The 21,668-nt window shown below is 55.5% G+C and overlaps 2 protein-coding genes across 2 annotated transcripts in view; both read right to left on the bottom strand.

The window, feature by feature from the left end:
• The window catches only part of TFEB (transcription factor EB), a 48,270-nt gene extending 37,389 nt beyond the window's left edge, over positions 1-10,881 (bottom strand). The window contains exon 1 of the mRNA XM_060109305.1: positions 10,674-10,881. The gene's annotated coding sequence lies outside the window, so the exon portion shown is untranslated. The remainder of the gene's footprint in view (positions 1-10,673) is intronic.
• A 1,709-nt stretch (positions 10,882-12,590) lies between these two features.
• On the bottom strand, positions 12,591-21,025 carry PGC (progastricsin). Its single transcript, XM_060109901.1, has 9 exons — positions 20,967-21,025; positions 18,857-19,007; positions 18,333-18,450; positions 17,257-17,375; positions 16,427-16,626; positions 15,068-15,190; positions 14,384-14,531; positions 13,502-13,600; positions 12,591-12,746 (listed from the first exon to the last, which is right to left on the bottom strand). The coding sequence occupies exons 1-9, from the start codon at positions 21,023-21,025 to the stop codon at positions 12,591-12,593; spliced, it is 1,173 nt and encodes a 390-aa protein (XP_059965884.1).
• Positions 21,026-21,668: the final 643 nt, after the last annotated feature.

Genomic DNA, 21,668 nt, shown 5'->3' with positions numbered 1-21,668 from the left:
AAATCTCAGGTTCCTGGATCCTTCCCTAGAACAGAGTTTCTCAACCTCAACACGATTGACACTTGGGGCCAGATAACTCTTTGTTGCCGGGCTGTTCTGAGCATTTTAGGACCTTTAGCAGCATCTCTGGCCTCTACCCACTAGATGCCAGTAGCATTCCCTGAGTTGTGACAACCAAAAATGTCATCAGACATTGCCAAATGTCCCCTGGGAGACAAAGAGAACTACTGCCGTAGAAGGACCTGACAGCCGGGCACCTGCCAATTCTAAATTGAAGGGTATCTGCTGGAGCCCTAGATGTGCCAGGCAGGAAGGGCCTGAAGGTGCTGGTAAGTACCCTGTCGGCTCAGTACCCTCTGGGCAGAGCTGCCCCATTGGCAGCCAGTGCCACTTGGGAATCTCGTCCCAAGACCACCTCCCCCCCGCCAACCTATAAACCAGCCCCCTCCCTGGCATTCAAGATTTCAGTGGTCTTTCAATTATTTTGATCACTCACCCCTGTGAGTAAAAAATTTGGAGCACCCCCAATATTAGTTTCTTTTCTCAGGAATTGTTTATAAGTACCAGTGTATTAATATATCATGCATGTGAGCAAACATATACAAAAATAGATCTTTAAAAAAGTGAGAAGGGAAATATAAATTACACCCATGATGAGATACTGTCACATGCTCACCAGTGGGACAGAACTGAAACAGTCTACCAATACCAAGTGTTAGTGAGGATACAGAGCAATAGGAACTCTTAGGTGCCACCAGTGAGGAGTAAATCGGTGCAACCACTTAACACAGTATTTACTAAAGCTGAAATATGCATTGCATAGCCTGTGCTCCAGCAATTCCGTTCCAGGTTATATGGACTCTGGAGAAGTGTATGCACCAGTGTACCAAGAAGCAAATTCCAGGATGTTCTTACAGCATTGTTCACAGTAGCCAGAAAAGGAAAGCAACCCAAAAGTCCATGAGTGGCGGGATGCATACAAATACGGTAACAAGTTCATACAGTGGATACTATACAGCAGTGAAAATGAACACACCACAGCTACACACAACAGTGGTGGACGGATCTCACAACGTGACAAAAGAACATGTTCAGTGTCATTCCAGCTCTAGAAACTCAAAACCAGGCAAAACTAAACTCTCTTGCTAAAGGATGCAGCTACAGGTGGTTACATGATAAAGGAAAGCAAGGAACTGATTATCTTGAAAGTCAAAATAGTGGTTCGCTCTGGGGGAGGGGCTTATGACCAAGGTGGGGCACACAAGCTGATTTCAGAATGCAGGTTACATTCTGTTTCTTCATCCTGGGTGGTGGTAACCTGGGTGTTCACTTTTTTTTTTTTTTTTTTTTTTTTTTTTGCGGTACATGGGCCTCTCACTGTTGTGGCCTCTCCGTTGCAGAGCACAGGCTCCGGACGCGCAGGCTCAGTGGCCATGGCTCACAGGCCCAGCGGCTCCGCGGCATGTGGGATCCTCCCGGACCGGGGCACGAACCCGCGTCCCCTGCATCGGCAGGTGGACTCCCAACAACTGCGCCACCAGGGAAGCCCGGGTGTTCACTTTTATAATTATTTATTACATTATCCATATAGGTTTATGCTCCTTTTGGCAATTATGCTACATTTCACCATAAAAGGAGGGACAAAACGATGCGATAGAAATACATAGAAATAGAAGTTCTAATATTTTCTTCTCACACCTGGCTTTGAAAACCATTATGATTAGGCCAAACCTACTGGATGAGAAGCTATAGTTAGTCACAGGTCTGGAGGAGCTGGTGGCACCCAGCGCTCTCTGTAGAGGGGCTCCTCCAGCTGGCCCTTTCATCTCCCACCCATGCCCGGGCATCCCAGCCACCACATGCCCCTGGTGGCCAAGGGCAGGGGGTTGCATGATGCTGGGCTCCCTCGCACCCACCTCACCCTGCCCTGGGCCATTCCTCTGGGTCCCCAACAGCAGAGCTCAGAGGTCCACACTGGGAAGGCCCTAGGGGAGCAGGGCAGGCCTCACACACCCTCTAAATACACCAAAAGAAGGAGGGAGGCAGAAAAATGAAATGAAGAAGATGAAGCAGGACAGGGAGACACACCCGCATCTAGGCCTGATGTTCCAGATGCCGTGGAACTAGATGAAGGGTCAGAGGGATGGGGATGTGGGGGGCAAAGGAAAGAGGGGGTAAGAGAGGGATGCTGGAGGTCGGGGGGGGGGGGGGCAGAGGCACTGCTCCGGTTCCAAGCCCAAGCCTTGGGGCTCAGCAACAGGTGTGCCCAAAGAGGCCTGAGCTGTTGCACCGTGTGCCCCAGGGCCCAGGGCTTCAAATGACAGGCGGGTAGCTCAGGAGCCAGCAGCCTCCCTGTGGCCTCACCTCTCACTCAGCAGCCTCTAGGCCTCTGGGAAGAAAGGACCCTGTCCAGGAAGGAAGGCTCCTGGGCCTGAAGAGGTGACCCCCCGGGGTGGGAGGACCCAGGGATCGAGAGAGCCACTCTTTCTGGAGCTCAAGGGGTGAGAAGGGCTGAGCCAAGGTCTCAGTGCTGGCACGAGCCCTCCTGTAAAAACTCTCTCTGGACCAAGGAAGAATGCCCTTTGGTGGGGAGGGATAAATTGGGAGATTGGGATGGACATATACACACTACTATATATAAAATAGATAACTGATAAGAACCCACTGTATAGCACAGGGAACACTACTCAATACTCTGTAATGACCTAGATGGGAATAGAATCTAAAAAAAGAGTGGATATGTGGATATGTATAACTGATTCACTTTGCTGTACACCTGAAACTAACACAACATAGTAAATCAACTATACTCCAATAAAAATTTATTTAAAAAAAAAAGGAAGAATGCTCTTCAGACCAAAGGGCCAGGCGTCCACACATTTGTGGTCATTTAGTCCACGGCTCTGTACTATCTCACATCACTCTGCCTTTCACTGTCCTCTGCAGTTACTGAAATTCCCCACCAGGCTACCAGTTTTGGGGGAGGAGCCGTGTCTTTATTCCCACCCACCCTGCTTGGCCGGCACAGTGCCAGGCCCCCACTCAGTCCGTGCCTGCTGACCCCAATGGATGCTGGAGCGGGTCCCCCGCACTCCCTGGATCCCGGTCCCCTCCTCTCGACAACACAGGGGCTGCGCCAGCCGGCCTCTGAGGCCCACAGCCCTGCAGCTCCAATCAGCCCATGGCAAAGCCAGATGGTGCCTCGCTGGCAGGGGCAGCTGAGAGCACACCTGGCCAGGGCAGGGAGGGGACAGAGGTGGCAGGGGGTGGACAGGATAGTGTGTCACCTCCTGGCCACACTGCACCCCTCAGGGATGTAGGAGCTGGGGCAGGTGCTGTCCCCAGACCAAGTGTAAACAAGGCAGAGGACAGGCTGTGATTTCCCTAGGCAAACAGGAGAAAACAAACCGGAGCCCCACCCCACAGACCCACTGGTAGAACTGGGGTGGGGGAGTGGGGGGGGTAGGGGGCAGGGCTGCTGCTGCAAACTCTCTGCGGGGACGGACAGGCTGTGAGCCCCATGCTAGAGCCAGGCTGGGCCTGGATCACTGTGGGCAGAGGCGGGGAGCTCCTCCTTGTACAAGTCCCTGGGAACCAGTCCCTGGGTCTTAAATGGTGACGTTCTTGCAGGGCAGAGACCACGGATAAAGCATTTGTGTGTCCTTGTTTCTGAGCACACGACCGGGGCCCCATTCACGCTCGCTCACTCACTTCATGAAGCTGTACTGAGCACCCATTACACACCAGCCTCTCTCCAGGCACTGGTGATATTGCAAGACAGATCCCACCCCTGTGCTCAGAATGTGACCTTGGAGCAGTCCATTCATCTGTAGATTGATGGGCTCTGACTCCAGCTCATCTCACCACCCCCCTGCAGGGCTGGAGGACCTGCCATCACCTCTTCTCACCTCCCAGAAGGCTTCCCCGCAACTCCCCCAGCTTCCAAGGAAGACTCCACCCACACAGGCCTCCCAGTGAAACCCCACTGTCACCCGACTATCTGCTGCCCTCAAGGCCCAGGACCCCCTGGAAGATGATGGACACATCCCTACTCCCAACAATGACCCCCACCCACCATTCCAACGTCTCCAGGCCAGGTGAAGAAAGGAGAAGGAAATGGCTATTTCTTTTTTTTCTTTTTTTTCTTGCGGTACGCGGGCCTCTCACTGTTGTGGCCTCTCCCGTGGCGGAGCACAGGCTCCGGACGCGCAGGCTCAGCGGCCATGGCTCACGGGCCCAGCCGCTCCACAGCATGTGGGATCTTCCCGGACCGGGGCATGAACTTGTGTCCGCTGCATCGGCAGGCGGACTCTCAACCACTGTGCCACCAGGGAAGCCCGGAAATGGCTATTTCTTGCATGTGTATTATCATTTTTATTATTAACCAAAAAATGCAATTCAAACAGTGATCAAACACCCTCCACAGGGTGGGAAAGTAAAATAACATGATGGATCTTTCTACAGCCTCACTTTGGGCTGCTTTGGACACCTCCACCCTGGTGCCAGCAATGCCACCCTGGCTCCAAGCACTTTTATGGGAGCTTCAGACCCCACCGCCCCCGTGTCCTGATGACTCTCGGGGCTGGTGCTGTCCACCTCACCCTGCCTTAAGCAGTAACTATTTCCTGAGCACCTATCCTGAAGGGTGGGGCTAAGACTGGACACTGGTCAGTTTAATGGGAGGTGAGGGCAGAAAGTCAGGATGGGGGAGGGAGGGCCGACCATACCAGAGACTAGGGGTCACCAAATGGTCTCAGGGTGGTTCCTGCCCCTGGGGACCTGGATTCAAAAAGGAGATAGGCCTAAGAGACCCAAAGCAATTGGAGACCCAGGAAACAGATAGCTCTGGCCTGGGTAGCTGCAAAACAGTAGGTTATCAAAGTGGGGTCCCAGGACCAGAAGCATTAGCATCACCAGCGAACGTGTCAGAATTGCCAATTCTAGACCTATTGGAATTTGCAGACCTACTCAATTAGAAACCCTGAGAGTGGGGCTCAATAATCTGTTTTAACAATCCTGCAGTTGATTCTGATGCCCACTCAAATTTGAGAACCACTGTCCTAGAGACAGGGCTTTAGAATCATCAGACAAAAATTTTTTTGGGGGGGGCTTCCCTGGTGGCGCAAGTGGTTGAGAGTCCGCCTGCCGATGCAGGGGACACGGGTTCGTGCCCCAGTCTGGGAGGATCCCACATGCCACGGAGCGGCTGCGCCCGTGAGCCATGGCCGCTGAGCCTGCGCGTCCGGAGCCTGTGCGCTGAAACGGGAGAGGCCACAACAGTGAGAAGCCCGCGTACCACAAAAAAAAAAAAAAAAAAAAAAATTTTTTTTTTTTTAATATTGATGCCTAAGCCCCTCCCTGAAGACTCAGATGCAACAGTTTTTTTAAAAAGAGCTCCCCAGGGCATCACAACCTCCAGCTGGAGCTGCAGATGGAGCAGTCCCCTGGTCTCCTGGAAGGGTGTGCCTTTATGGACAGAGGATTTGCCTATAGGGAGGGGAGTAGGGGAGGGGTTGCCAGGAGAAGGGACCAGCATGAACAAGAGCTGGGACGAGGGAATATGGACCATGAGTTTCTGGATAGTCTGTTGGAGTTCCTGGATTAATCCCATGGCAGCACATTTGACTCTGGAACCCCCCTGTGTGGAGAGAAGACAAGAAGGCGGCCTGGGCCCAAGGAAGCTGGACAAGGGTGGGGATGACCAGACATCATTTCTCTTCCTCCTCATGCCCACACTTAAGGGACAGGAAAGAAAACTGGTGATGACTCTGCCTCTTGCTTCTGCCCCTCTCGGCTGCCCTCTGCTCTCACCCACTGCCCCCACTGCCCCACAGCCAGCAAAGCACTTCCTTGTGGGCACGGTAAGTTCCACATCTTGCCTTATGGCTGAGATTTTATCTCTGCTTTTAATGGCATTGCAGACAAGGAGATCTGTATCTCTGGTCAGAGTGCAGGAGGGCCAGGCAGCAGGAGGGCAGGGGACGGGCCTCTGGTCAGGAGTGAGTAGTAAGTGACCAGGCCAGATGCTATCCTAGGAGTCCCAAGGGGCAGGGCAGGGCAGGGTAGGTAGAGATGCTGCAGGCATGGCCAAATCTGCTACCTTGTTAATTGTGGAGACTGAGCAGGGTGTGGTACAACAGGGAGTGGTGGGGACTGTGGCCATGGAGTCTGCAAAGCCCCATGTACGGCATTTTGCTCGAGGCTGCTAGACCCACGGGAGAGGCCTGTTTGCAACCCATAGGTCTTTATTTCTCCCCTAGAGCTCTCTATGCCTCTATTTCCTCACCTGGAAATGAGAAATAAAGACATTATAGGAGTTAATTATGAGAATTAACATTTTTTGAGCACGGCACTGTTCTAGGTCCTGTACATGCAGCGAGCACCAACATACTTAGGCCTCCCTACAGCACTATTAGGTAGGTGCTACTATACGCCTCGATTTCTAGGTGTGGAAACAGAGACACAGCGCGGTTTAGCAGCCTGCCCAGGGTCACACAGCTGGTAAGTGGCAGAGCTGGGATTCCAAGCCAGGCAGCCTGGCCCTGGAGCTCATGCTCTAGGGTACACTTAGCCCAGTGCTCCATACATGGTAGCTATGGCTCTGTCCCCAGAAAAACTGGCGGGTCGCTCCACGGGGCCAGGCTTTAGCGAAAGCGCTACTGAGTGGACTTGGGCAGCACCTCCCCCCTCCCCTGCACCCCATACCCAACGCTTTCTGAAGCCTCTCCTGCCTTGGTGCCTTTGAGGAAGATTGGTAGAAGGCTCGCACTGGAGGGGACTCCACAGATAATCTAGGTTCACAGATTCGGAAACCGAGGCTGCGAGAGGCAGGGACCAGCCATGGATACAGAGAGGGAGAAAATTTGGGCCATCTTTGCAGTCTACCACACTAATAAAGAGAAATGGGCAGGATGGAGGAGAGGGCTGAATAAGGGTGGGAATGGGTGCTAACACGTGAGGCAGGTCCCAGGTCATGTCAAGGTATATTTTATACATCATCACTATAGGTATTTTGTGATACCACACGGCCTGTCAGTGTGGGGTCTCCTGGGTTCTTCTCACGACTCTCTGCTCTCCCCTTCTCACCCAGTAGCCCCCCAGCCTCTTCTCCACATCTGATGAATCGAGTGCCTACGGAGGACTTCACTGTAAGGGGAGATTTGAGGTATCCAAAGAGACCCAGGAAGCCTTGTCTGAACCCATCTCCTCCCCGGGCCGGGCGGGAGAGTCCTTGCCAGGGGTCCTTCGTCACCTGTGTCAGCAGAAGAGCAGCCAGGAGACAGGTGTGTCCTGGGGCAGGGGCTTCAGCAAGTCCCACCCCTGCTCAGAGCAGGAGACCCCGGCAGAGGAAAAGAAGGTTCCTGCACCACGACACACCCTGCCTTTTAAGACAGAACTCCTGGGAAACCCTGAAGTGGTCTTCTGCAGGGCTTGAGAACATGGATTTTGGACTCAGTTGGGCCTGGGTTAGAACCCCTACCACGTCCAGGCTATGTGACTTCAGGCAACCTGCTTAACTTCTCTGGATCAGTCTAATGAAAATAATAAGCACTACCTCATTCTGAAGAGTAAATATACAATAAATGCTGACAACTATCATTATAACTAAATTTTATTATAATATTGTTCTATTATAGCATAAAGAGAATAGATGCATATTCTATTAATGTTATCGTTACACTCTCATTATCTCATAGATAACGTTATCGTTGCACTCTCATAGACATGTATATAGACAATTCATCTATATATATGTATGTAGATACCGATAACCTCATAACCACACACACAAACTCCCATCAATCACATACACCCCACACTGACATACAGAGCAGCACCCTGGACTCACCATGCACCAGGCACCTGATTCCTTACAGCAGCCTGAGAAGTTTGTACGTTTTTACCTCCCTCTTTTCAGTTGAGGTTACATATATTATATGCAAAAACACCCACTGTATCCTGGGATGTGGACGCTTCTGGCAGCTGTGGGAACTCTGAACTCCCTCCCTCTGTATCAGAGGAGGCCAACCCAATTTCCACGGTCATCTCCAGGGCAGCCCCAAGCTGGGCCCCAAGTGCTGACTGCCCTCCATCCCTAGGACAAAGGCCCAACCTGGCTTTCATGCCAGCTGCGGTCGGGGAAACCCCTGCTGCCGGCAGAAACCAAGTTGACTTTGAAAAGGAAGAGACAGAAGCCAGGGGGTGGCTAGGCCACTCCCTGTGGGGGCAGGTGCTAAGTAACTCTATAAACTCTGGCTAATGATGCAATTACAGCCATAAACAGAGCCCCAGGGGGGATCCAGGCCAGAAGCCAGACCCTCAAAGGGCAGCCAGGCCTGAGAGGTGGGAAGCCCCTCCCACCTGCTTTCCAGCCGAGAGGCTGAAAGGGAGGCCTCACTGGCCGTGGAGGTGAGCACTGGATACTCCCATCATCCCAGAACCCTGGATGGGTTCCTGCCTGCCCTGGCCCACCCTCCTACCCACCTCTGACTGTGAGTTACCAGGTCATCAGCCCACAGAAGCCCAGGGGCTCTCCCTGGATTGAGTGTTCACCTGAGGAGATGTCCCCAATCCCTGCACCCCTTCCATGGGACACAGAACCAGGAGACCTGGGTTCCCATTTGGCTGCACCTCACAGAGCCGAGCTGAGGACAGAATAGCACTGCAGCTGTAACAGGCCTTGTAAACTGTAAGCAACACTGGCTGCTCTCTCGCACAAGCAGAGCATAGAGTCACCCTAAACAGCCCTTCATTTACACTCTCTGGTTCCCGACTCACATCTAGAAGCCAGGAGGCAGGCAGAATGAAGGGGTCCAAGTGAATTGCTATTTTTCCCACGGCTGGGAAAACTGAGGCATGGTACAAGCACACCTCAGACTACCAGGCAGGGCTCCCAAGGCAGCCAGCCCTTCCCCTCTTCAGCCTCTTCTGGCCTGGCTGTCTCTCTCCCAGACTGTGATCTCCCTGAAGGCAGGGCCTGGGGGCCATCTCTCAGGCTGGGAAGAGTGAAGGCCTCAGAGGGAACAAGCCAAGGAATCAAGAACTGCGATCTGATCTGAGGGCACCCACATCTGGCAGCCTTGGAGGACACCAGAGACCGGCCCCCTACCTTCCCCTCCACCCCCAGTTGCCCAAGAGTGCCAGGTCTTGGGCCGGTGGAATCTCAGCTAGGAGGGTCCTGAGCCCACATCCCAGAGGTGTCACTGGGGACCTGAACCGGCCTGTCCCCTTCCCTGCTCACCCAAGCACCTCTCTCTCAGGGTGGGGGGTGGGGTCTGGGCGGCAATTAACTGACACTTCCCCAGAGAACACTAAGCCAAAGCGCTAAAGTTTAGTCCAGAAACTGTTTGCGCAGAGCCATCCCCAGAACAGACGGGCGGGAGGACGACAGCAGGAGTGGACGGGGCATCTGAGAAGGACCCCGCGGTGAGGGGCTGGCCTGGAATGAGGAGCGGGTGGGGGAGCCCTGGGCAATGCGGGCGCTAGCGCAGACGAGCCCCGCCCCAGGCGCCCTCTCCCCCTCCCTCCCTTCCTCCCTCCCCCTGGGCGCTGGGCTGGGGCGCGCCGGGCGGCTTCGGCGCGAACCTGCTCGCGCAACCCTGAGCAGCTCGGGGCAGCCGTGCGTGAAGCCAGAACCCCCGGCGGGAGGGGGCCGAGGGGCGGGGGAGCCGAGCTGGCATCAGCCCGCTCCCTTCGAGGAGGCGAGCGCACTCGCTGCGGCCGAATAGCTGATCGGGGTACCGGGAGGAGGGGAGAAGAAGGAGCGCTGACTCGGGGGCGGGACAGCCTGAGGTTGGGCGGTGCGGACTCAGGGAATCGGGGGGAAGGGGGCGTGTTTCCGGGATTCGGGACCGAGAAGAAGGGGGATACTCAGGGGGCGGGCAGATGGCTGGGAGCTCCAGGGAAGGTAGAAAGAGGGGCGTGCAGTGGGTGAGCTCTGGGGTTGGGGTTCCCTAAGGTCGTGGAATAATGCAAGGGGGAGAAAAAGACTGCGCTCAGGGATACCGGGGGACTCTGGCAGAGGCGGCTTCTTCAAGAGACCGAGGGGGAGGAAGGGAAGGGAAGGGAGGGAGGGATGGTACTTCCACCCGCCCCCCCCTCAGCTTCCAGCAGCCCGGCCCCCGGGGCGTGGCGCCGATCCGGCCCTCCCATTCCCCCGGACCATCCAGGCAGGGCCTGGCCCGGCCGGACTCGGCCCCCGCACACCTCCCCTACCTCCGGCGCCCTCCCCCGTGCCACCCGCCCCAGCCGCGTCCGGTGGAGAAGAAGTGGGCGCCCGGCCCACACGCCCTCAAACTTATTGCAAGTTCACTCCCACGCCTCCCGCCCCTTCGACTCCCAGCTCCCGGGCCGGGAAGGCCCGTGCCCGCCACGGCCCCTCCCGCCTGGTTACATAAGGTCGCAGAGAAGCCGCCCCCCGGCCCGGGCCTGAAGGGAGGGGCTGAAGGGGCTCCCAAGCTCCGCGGGCAGCGCCGCCCCGGCCATGCGCCGGGCGTCCCGGGCTAGACGGACAGCGGGGCGGGTGGCAGCGCGGCGCACACGGTCTCGCTCCCCTTTCCAGCCGACACCCCCACCCACCCACCTGTCTCCCGGACCCACTGGATCGGACCAGGGGAGCCTGGGTCGGGGGTTCCGGGCCCTCCGCGCACCCCTTGCCCCCCAGCGCCGCTCACCTAACTATGAAGGTCAATCCGTCCGCCGCCCGCGCCCCGCGGCTCCGGCAACTTGTCCCAAGTTCAGGTGTCCGGCCCGAGAGCTGTGCCGGCCACCCCCTCCCGGGATCCTCAGGCTCCGCGCCACCAGGGAGGCCCGCCCCCGTCCGCCCTTCCCTCTGCCGTCGGCGCCGCCGCCGCTCCCTACGTCCAGCCGGCGGCCGCCGCCTCCGCTGTCACCGAGCCCCGCGCCCGGCGCCGGGGCTCCTGCTGTCACTCCGCACCCACTTCCCGCCGCGCCCGGCAGAGGGCAGCACCCTGCCCCGCGGCCCCGCCCCGCCCGACTCCGCCCCACGTCGGCCTGCCGCGGAGCCCGCTGGGAAGCGTAGTCCTCCCTGCCGCTCGGCTAGGCACGCCGGGATTTGTAGTCCAGCTCTGTGAGTTCAGGCCTGTACAGGGACTTGACGTTTAATTTGGAAACTTTGTTCCACTTCGTTTCTGCCCCTTTTGCAAGTTTTCTCTTTTCAGTAAGTGATGTCCGAACCACAGATCACCACAATACACCCTGTGGCCTATCTGACCCCAAGGAGAGGCTTGCAGCGGGCTGGCTTTCCTGGAGTCTAGGAAAGATGTAAGGTCCCAGATGGTGTGCTGTTGCCATAGAAACCCCTCTGTGTCAAACCTCAGTTTCCCTCCTGGCGGAGTGGGGTACCAGACCTGGATCTTGAGCATAAGGGACAAGGTTGGTCAGCATGGTAAAGGAAATATGACTATAAAATAAAGCCCACCTCCCCTCTAATTGTGAGTTCTCCATTTATATATACCCCCTCCCCACCTAGACCTCATCAGCCTGAGCTTGCAGGTACCCCCCACTGCCATGTTGCTGGACAGAAATTTCCTGACCTCTTTCGTGTCACCTTCCCCTGCTGGAAGTTACAGGGTGCTGAGCTATCATTCTTTGCCTTTTCCTCCTCTTCCTCCTCCTCCTCCTCCCCCTCCCCATACCGTGTCCCCAGCGCCCCCCCCCACAACCAGGTTTCTGGGTCTTTTGCTGGGTGGGTCCTATGGAGGACAGGAATGAAGTCCAGAAGGACAAGACCTCTTGCTCAGTTGGTTAGAACAAATGGGCTTGATTTTCATGTGATTCAAATAGCTATCCCTCTTGTCCATGGTCGAGAGCCAGCCCTTCTTTAAAGACAAGCCCTGGGACATAGGGGTCTGGGTTAAAATACGATAGGCTTAACTCCAGATCTTCTGGAGCCCTCCTGGAACCTACTAGGTTCTGGTGGCATCAGGTGATCTCTCCCTAAAGGATCCATGACTGTTACAAATGTGTATCGGCATCCAGCCTTACTCTGAAAGCTCCTAGTGAAACTTGATCACAGATAAGGAGGAAGAGGCCTAGATTTAGGATACACTGGACCCCTAGTCACACTGCTAGTGCACATGTGTGGGGTAACTCTGGTGGTAGTTTGGTAAATTAGGTCAGCAGAGCATTTTGGATTGTCCATTACAAAGGAATGCCCTGCTTCCATGCCACTACCACAGTCTTCCCTCTCCAGAGAGAAGATGTGAACAGACTCCAAGCTTTGAGGGATGCAGGGCCCACCCCCAAGCCCTACCCTGTGCCCTATTTCTCTTAGGTTCTCAGTGACCCACTGCAAACCTCCTAGAAACTCAGGGAGAACATGGTGCAGCAGAGGCAAACGTGCCCCTGACTCTCATTGTCCCCATTGTCTGAGACCAGGGGCTGCCTTACAGGCCACAACTGCCCTCTAGAAACAACAGCTGGCCAATAGGGAGAAGAAAGATTTATTGTTAGAGAAAATCCAGAGTCCAGAGAAGGGAGGCTACATGCAGAGAGGAAATGCAGAGAGAACCCCCTGTAGCCTGGGAGGCCCAGAGGGAGAAGGGAGCCCGGGCGTCCAGGCGCTGAGTCTAGACGGCGGTGGCAAAGCCCACCCTGTTGTTGCCCGAGTCATAGACGGAGTAGTAGGACCTGAGGAAGACGTCCCCAAGGATCCACAGGGGCTGGCCGTTCTGGGAGGGCACGTAGGTGGACTCGACCCCCAACATGCAAAAGCTGTCGCCGTCCTGCACGATACAGAAGGGCAACACTCATTCATCCGCTCACACAGTGACGGGGCTCTGCTCAGCCCAGAGCCCCAGGCCAGCAGCACAGATGCAGAAACAGGTGAGCCAAAGTTTCTGCCCTTGAGGGCTCACAGGCCAACTGAGAGCCTTCAGAGCCAGAGCCGGGCTGGTGGGGGATCCTGGCGTGGCTGAGGGCAGGCTGCAACAGGCCTCCCTCTGCAGGGTCTCCTTGACTCCCTCCTGTTCCTGATTTGGAGCAGGTCAGCCTGGCAGTAAAGTCTTGGAGCCAGACCAACTTGGGTTCAAAGCTTAGCTTCACCTTGACTAGCTATGTGGCCTTGGGCCAGTTACTTAACTCTCTGAACCTCCAAGCTTTTATTTGTAAAATAGAATCAGTATCTTGCTCATTGAATGTTGTGACGAGTAATCAGGGAAATGTAGACAAAGTGCTTCACTCAGTGGCTGACTCTCATAAGTGATCACCAAAGAGCCAGTGCCCCTCCCCCCTAATTAATAATAATCATTAATAATAGATGGCACTCTGCTCTTTCATAGCCTCGTTCCAGAGACGGGGGTTTAGAATCAATGGATGGGGAAAAGAAATCAGTGCTGCAAGGCATCAGGAAATGGCGCGAGGTAAGGAGACCCAGCGTTTCTGGCTACCCACCCCTTCCTCCCACCCCTCACCCCCATCCCCATCCCCCACCCTCCCGATCGTGTCCCCACTCTCTCAGCCTGCAGGGGCCAGGACTTACATTGAGGGTGTAGGAAGCGGGTGACAGAGGGAACTGCACACCATTGATGATGAACGTGAGGGTGGGCAGGCTCTGGATGTTGTTACAGTCCACGACAAGCTGCAGAGAGGAACAGGGCCCGGGATGCCTCATCTCCCCCCTGAGAGTACCTGCCAACCCCATCACCTCAGCCCCTCAGGACCCGGGCCTGAGCCCCAAGCCTGCTTTGGGACTGGAGGCTGCAACACCAATCCTGCTCGTGTTACACATGAGGACTCACATGCAGCGGGTAGGATCTGGGGGGACCTGAGCATCTCTCTCAGCCCAAACATGACTCTTGCTTGAATTTCCCCCATGAGAGAGATTAAATCTACACCCCCTTCTCTGCAAGTGTCCTTTTAAAACACGCAGGTCTGTAGAAAGCATGGCCCATCAGTCCAGCAAAGTTAGTGGGAATGCATTAATTAGGCAAACCCTTTGGTGGGCTCAGGAGGGGGCACGGGGCAGAGAGCATGGCCCTGTGGAGGTGAAGGAGCTGTGGACTGAAGGGTTGTCCCTTGTCACTCATGGGCTTGGCAGCACAGTCTAGTTATTTCCCTCTTACTGCAAAGCCCGGCAGGTGTGTAACCTGTTTCCGCTAAGGGGCTGAAGCTCAGAGGAAATTCTGCCTAGTAGTGACCTCCCCACACCCTTTTAGCACAAGCATCTGGCTCCCCTGGATCAGCCTTCGGGCCCCCAGCCAGCTCCCAGCCCCAGTCATCCTGAGCCCTCCCCCTCCAGTGCCTGGGGGCAGCGAGAAGCACAGAGGCCAAGAATCAGGCTATTCCTGTGCTCCCAGGAAAAACCATAAATGCGCCCTGGCTGGCCTCCCCCGGGGAAGGGGCACACCTCCGCCACACGCACCTGTCCATTCTGGTTTTCCTCGGCCCCTGTGGCCTGCAGAAGGGAGCTCATGAACTGCTGGGGCACGGTAAGCAGAGACGTGCCAGTGTCCACGATGGCCTGGCAGCCCTTGGAGCACCAGCCTGTGGCCTGGTCACCAATGAGGAACCTGAACGGTGAGGAGATGGGCGGCCTCAGCACCTCCCAGCTCAGGGCAGCTAGGGGATGAGCTGCAACCACAGAATCGAGGTGCACCTCAGGAAGATAAGGACTCTGCAGAGGTCAATCCAGCCATCCTCCTGCCTCATACCAAAGTCTGTGAAAGGCCACCTAAATGGCCTTGGAATCTCTTTCTAAAGAGTTCCAAGGATGGTTCTAGAAACACTGAAGGCCAGGGTTACTGATTCATTGTAAGTACTTCGAGCAAATTAGTCCCTCCCCCTCACACACCCCAGTTTTCTAATGTCTAAGCCCCTAGGGTTGGACTACAGGATCCAAAATGTCTGGGATTCCCAGTCCTGCCCCTTCCTATGTTGTCCCCACCCCACCCTCCTTCTCCAGGCCAACCTGGGCCTTGAAACCCCAGCTGAGGGTCCTCTGTCCCCCCGCCACCCGGCAGTACCCGGATGTGTGTGTGTGACATGAAGTGCCTCAGAGCCTGCTCCGAGGAAGTGCCCACGCCCCCAGGGCCCACCACAGACTCACTCCTCAACGCCAATCTGCCAGTACAGCTCCCGGGTGACGGGGGACCAGTTGATCTGCCCCGTGTACAGGCTGCTGTCCACACCCCCGAAGATGAGTGCTCCCCCGTCCTGAGAGCCCTGCTGGCTGCAGGACATAGAGCAAAAGTGAGTCAGGGAGTGGCTGTGGAAAAGGCAGGAAAACAGAGGTCCTGCCCTGGCTCCAGACTGGGGCTCCCTGAGGAACGGCTGTGTCTCCCCTCAGACCGGGGCTCCCTGAGGACGGGGCCGTGTCTCCCCTCGGAATGGGGCTCCCTGAGGAACGGCTGTGTCTCCCCCAGACTGGGGATCCCTGAGGGAAGAGGTTGTGTCCGCCCCCCGCCCCGACTGGAGCTCAGACTTCCCAGTGCCTCAGGCTCCCAGGTGCTGCTGCTCCACCAAGCGCTGCTGCTCCACCAAGCGCTGCCTCTGGGGAAGCCTCTGGTCGTCTGGCCCCCCACCCTGCCACACACCACGTTCTCCATTCCCTTTCACTTTGTGCTGCTGGTGGAGTGTGTCCACGGGAGCCTGACCCAGGCCCAGCTTGTTATTTTTCTGCTGGGATCGGAGGGAGGTAGGGCCCAGGTGGAGGGGAGGGCAGGGCCTCCCCTGTTAGACAGAAGACAAACCTGAGTGTGGAACTGGGCAGAGCTCCTACAGGCTAAACTCAGAGGCCAGTAACCGACGTAACAGGATAATGTGGTTGAAAGATTCAAATGACTAAGCCCCAGAGAGTAGATATTGACTATGTCTAGAAGGTAGTTGTCTAATTCTGGAGAGGAAAGAAAGTCCACCCCAGGCCACACGTGACACCCCCACCCCCACCCCTCCTACTGCCTGGCACCGGGGCCCATCCACATAAATCACTGAGTTGGCTCGTGTGTGTGGTAAGCATAACAACTTGCTAGGAGTTCATGGTGGACCTAGACCAGAAGACTCCAGGACCTGCTAGAACAATAGATCAAAGGAGATGAAGCAATAGATTGCTACACAAAAGAGGTGTCCAGGTAGAAAACATTTGGTCAGAAGGAAATGAGCTAACTGGGGCTCTGGGCAGGAGGTAAACCCAAGAGGTATGGAGAAGCAGTAGCAATGCTCAAAGAAGGGTTCAGCTGGAGGAAGGAGAGATACTGTCGTGGCCGAGAAATACAAAGAAGAGGCCGAGCGGGCAGGGACAGATGCGGGGGTTGGGGAGGGGAGGAGGAAGAGTCGGAAGCCCAGGAGGAAAGGCCCTGCCACATATTCCTGCTGGGAGGCCTTCAAATCCCAAAGTGTTGAACCTCAGCCGTCCAGGGCCCCGGGGGGGCATGGGCTGGGAGCTGGGGACCGCCAGGTGGTTCCTTACCTGCCGAGGTAGAAGCTGAAGACTGGGCTGGTGAGGGCACCCTCCTGCAGCATGCCCTGCAGGGCGGTGGTGGCCCCGCCTATGGACAGGGAAGGGTAGGCCAGGCCCATGATGCCATCAAACTTTGCATAGAGGAAATTGGAACCCGGCTCATTCTGACTCAGGCCAAACTCCTGGTTGGGGACCTTGATGCCCTGGACCTGGAGGGGAAACAGAGGATGGGAGATGACAAGTGTATCTCCACCCACCTCCCCCAGGCTCCCCCTCCTCAAACCCCTCAAGGGTCTGTTCTTCATCCCTCCTTTGCTTCTGCTGCTTCTCTTCTTGACAGGTTTGCAAAAGCCACTTTCTCTTCCAAGAAGCCATCCCCGACTACTGCAGCATTCCCCACCCCAACCTTCTTCTTCCCGAGGCTTTAAGTTCCTTAAGGACCAGGTCATCCCAACTATTGTGGTGCCCTCGGTGCCTGGCACATCATGGCCCACAGTGAGGGTTCAATGAGTGAATGGATGAGCTTTTTTTTTTTTTTGGCTGCGTCTTGTGGCATGCGGAATCTGTTCCCCAACCAGGAATCAAACCCGTGCCCCCTACAGTGGAAGCGTGGAGTCTTAACCACTGGGCCACCAGGGAAGTCCCTGGATGAGCCTTTATTGTACTGATTTTCTGGCCTGTACGGTAGAGCACTAGGTGTTTCCCATATTTTTCAGGGCCTCCATCTAAGTCTCCCCATCAGACTGTGAGAATTTTGAGGTTAGAATCCAGCTCACAGCCCCGGACTACCTTCCCCACATTTGGGTGTGGGGACAGGGGCAGCCGGCAGCATCACTCACTGTCAGAGTGTCATAGCCGAAGAAGCCGGTAAGGCTGCCACTGCCATACTGCAGGGAGAAGGTCTGCCCATTGGTGGAGTAGGTGGAGGACAGGCTGGGGTTGTAGCGGGTGTGGCTGGCTGCAAGGGAAGGAAAATTCGGGAAGTCAGGCTGGCTCACTCTCAGGCCTGCCGGGCTGCCCACGTGTCTCCCAGCCTGGGCTTACATCCTGGGGACTCAGCACTCCCCCCATGCCCCACCCTCCACCGGCCACTGAGTCAGGTGGTGACCAGCTGACATTCCTGGCATTGGAAGACCCACAAGAACTGGCCAGCCTTGACTCCAAAGCCCCCTCTGACCTACAGAATCTTGAGATGCCCTGGGATGGTGACCTCCCTATGGGCAGGTTATATAGAATCTATTCATCTCCCTGACCCTCAGCAGATCTCCTGACACATGGCGAGTGCTGAGAAATTACTCATCGGATGAAGGAGTGAATGAACCTCCAGGGCATCTGTGCATTCCCTGACCCTCACCTCACCCTGAGGAGAAGCTGGCCACACCAGGATCCTGAGATAGCCTAGGATGGAGCCGATGAGGGACCTTCTGGACTAGAGGGGTCAAGACCCAAACCCCTAGGCTTTAGCAGGGACCAAGGCAGCCCTAGGAAGTGAACATCTCCTGTCTCCAAATACAACTGAGGGGACCACATCTATATCCTTCTCCCGTGTCCCTTGAGATACTCAGTAAGAACTTAGTAAATCATGGGGTGGAGTAGCATAGAAAGAGTGTTGTAGAGTGGAGGGGGATGGAATGGCATTGCCCAGAGCAAACAGAACGGAGTGGAGTGGGCTGGGCTGGGCTGGAGTAGGTGAAGGGATATGTATTGGTGAGCAGGGAAAGCAGAGGGGCCACCCAGCTCCATGGCCAGCTTCTTCCCTCTGGCTTGGGCATGTGCCACGTGACCCTGGACAAGTCCCTGGTCCCTTCCAGGACTGCAGCTCTCCCCAGCAATCTTTATGAAGTGCGGCCCTTCCCCAGAGGGTGTCAGTGCCCTGCCCTGCCAGCCGCCCTCCCCTGCCCAACCTAGCACTCACTGCAGGCCTGGCTCTGGCAGTAGACAGAGGGCACCCACAGGTTGGAGGAGCCAGTATCGAAAAGGACCAGGAAGTTCTGTGGTGGGGTCCCGATGCTGATCTCACCAAAGTAGGCAGCCTGGGCGGGAGAGGGGCGACATGGGCAGGCTATTAGCTCTGGCGGGATCCAGGGACCATCAGGCCCAGCCTCCTCCACGGATAGAGTGACAGAGTGACCAGCCCCACAGCCCGCACCAGAAGCAGGGGCCTGAGCCTGCCCTCCATGCTTGCCCAGAACCCACAGACCTTTGGTCCGAGCCTGTCCGGGGCAGCTGCAAAGGTCTCTGTGGACGCAGCTGCCAGGTCAGCAGGGGCCCCTGAGTGCTCCGCCCGCCAATGAAGTCTCCGGGCTGGCAGGTTTGAGAGATGGGGGCAGGCCCCGGGGGCCGGGGGGGAGGGTGCAGAGAGGAAGGGCGCAGCTCACAGCCCAGGCCTGATCTTTGGCAGCAGGGAGATGGGGAGCCCCGGGGAGGGTCAGGACTCACGTCCATGTAGTCCATGGGCTCGGAGGTCACGCTGAAGTCATTAAAGCGGTACTTCTGGGCGGGGTCGTACTTGTGGGTCCTCAGGAAGTCCTCCAGTATCCCCTTCTCTTTCATGGTCTCACGGATGGACTTGAATTTCTTCACGGGGACTCTGCAGAAGGGCTGGGGTCAGGACAGGACCTCCCTCTTTCCTACGGAGGCTCTAATATCCCAGTCTCTCTCTCTCTGCATCTCTGTTTGCCTCAGGTTCCCTGCCGCTCTGTCCTCCGGTGTCTGCGGCTTGTACGTGTCTGTGTGTCTCTCTCTTTCTCCATCTCTGTCTCAATCTCTGGTTCTCTCTGGCTCTTTCTCCCTCTGCCTCTCATTTTCTTCCCCTCTCTTTCTCTTTCTTTCAAAACTCTTCTCAGGACTTGCTCTGAGATTCAGAAAACAACTGCCTTCATCCATGCATGCCCCCACCCCATCACATGGGTCCTCATCCCACCCTGGTCCTCCACTCTCAGATATCCCATAAACACTTTCCCAGGCAGGGGAGAGGAACTTCAGACATTACCCTTTGTAGGATTTGTACATTTTTTGTTCTGTTTTGTTTTGGTTTGGTTTTTGGTTTTTTTCGGCTGTGCCACGTGGCTTGCGGGATTTTAGTTCCCTGACCAGGGATTGAACCCGCGCCCTCAGCAGTGAAAGCGCGGAGTCCTTAACCCCTGGACCGCCAGGGAATTCCCAATTTGTGCGTGTTTAAAAAAGGTTTCAGAGGGACTTCCCTGGCGTCCAGTGGTTAACACTGTGCACTTCCACTGCAGTGGGAGCGGGTTCAATCCCTGGTCAGGGAACTAAGATCCCACATGCTGCGCAATGTGGCCAATAAAATAAAATAAAATAAAAGTTTCATAGATGGCAAAGTTCACCCCAAAGAGAGTCCTCTGGTACAGTGGCTGTCAGGCACCTGGTGCCGGCTGGCCGTGACAGAGCACAGGCCCAGGGAAAGAACACTAGCCTGAGGACTCAGAAGACAGGGTCCTAGTTTTGCCCCTGCAGCTACTTGTCTGGCCTAGATCAGTCATGCTTCTCTCAGGATGCAGGGACAGCGGGGAGGTTGGCCTGGGTGGTCCGGAGCCCACGTCAGCTCTGGAACTGCATGTACTGAATTATGGGTTTCTGCCCATGTCCTCCCAGACCTGCTTGCTGCCATTGCCTAGGGGTCTCTGCGGGTCCACCCAGGCCTGGTTCCAGGTTCCAGAATTCCTGCTGCTTTCACTTCTTTCCCCATCTCTTCCCCATTCCCCCAAGACCCTTCGTTGTCCAGAAATTCTCTGCTAAACCCATTCACCTTGAGCTATGAAGGCTGATGTTTGCTCCACCCCATCACAATTACAGAATTTGCATATTCAAAGAAGTTTCTGAGAGGAGCCATCTCTTTGCCAAAAAATCACTCTTTAGTGGTAGAATAGCAGGCAGTGTGGCAGGCCGGGAGTCCTCCTGATGTCCTGTGAGCTGTGCCGCCTCGTTCCCTATCCCCTGACACCTCAGCGTGTAGAGATTACATGACTGGTGTTTCTGCTTAGATGATTTTGGCATCTGCCAAATAAATTGGGGGCCTTAAGGAAAATACTAGCAAACGTCTCCCTATCTAGATATAATTGTACCAGCCGTTCAGCATCTGCTTGGGTGGTAGTCACCCCTATTCTCCCTGTTTCCTATCCATCTTTTCTCATCAGTTGGGGAAAGGATGGTGCTTCTCCCTTTGACTGGAAGTTCCCTGAAAGCAGAGGCCAGATCTCCTCCCACCGCTGAGTCCTGTCTTAACGCCGATTCAGGGAGCCTTCCCTGTCCAGAAGTCCCAGAGCAGAGGCAGATCATCCAGAGAGCTTCCTTGTCCCTTCCAACATGTGAGGATAGCAAAAAGATGGGGGTATATGAACTAGGAAGCAGATTCTCGCCAAACACCAAATCTACAGTCACCTTGATCTTGGACTTCCTAGCCTCTAGAACTTTGAGAAATAAATTTCTGTTATTTATAAGCCATCCAGTCTATGGTAGTTCATTAAAAAAAAAAAAAAAAAAAAAGGCTGCCCAGGCTCCTGCCCCAGCAGCCAGGCCCCAGACTCACTTGATCACGGCCGCCTCCAAGGTCTGGAGGCAGATCAAGGCCACCACCATCCACTTCATGATGCCGATTCCCAGCTGGCCACAGCAGAGAAGCAGCTCAGAGTTGTGGCGTCAGAGTGGAGTGAAGGCCTGAACACTCCTTCCTCCTTTATACCCCAAGGACTCAGCCCAGCCCCTGCCTCCCTGCCCTGCACCAGCATGACCTCAATCCCAGGCATACCCTGGGCTCCAGGTATCAGTTGTTTCTGTGTGTTTTCCCTTGTGAGGGTGGCTGCAAATGACTTTTCACCTTATTGACTTTTCAATACAAGCGGTGGAGGCCAGGAGGTGCGAGCGATAAGAAATCAAAGTGGCCGTAAGATGGAGTGGCAAATATGACTTCTTGTGCAGGAACCAGAGGTGTGAAATAAGCCTTTTAGGGTGAGGGCCAGAGGAGGGCAGAGTGAAGGCCGTAGGCAGGTTTTTCATCTTCAGCACTTCCGACACTTTCAAACAAAAAACTCTTTGTTGTGGACACTGTCCTAGGCATTGTAGGATGTTTAGCAGCATCCCTGGCCTCTACCTGCTAGATGCCAGCAACAGTCCCCCAGTTGTGACAACCAACAGTGTCTGCAGGCATTGCCACATGTCCCTTTCGGGAGCAAAATTGTTGAGAATCGCTGGTCTATAGGTGATGCACTCAAAGATTCTGACTTAAGTCCTG

This window comes from Mesoplodon densirostris, chromosome 10 (genome assembly GCF_025265405.1).
Source record: "Mesoplodon densirostris isolate mMesDen1 chromosome 10, mMesDen1 primary haplotype, whole genome shotgun sequence".
Classification (NCBI taxonomy): Eukaryota; Metazoa; Chordata; class Mammalia; order Artiodactyla; family Ziphiidae; genus Mesoplodon; species Mesoplodon densirostris.
The sequence above is the reverse complement of the archived record's forward strand: the minus strand, read 5'-3'. Positions and strand labels throughout refer to the sequence as shown.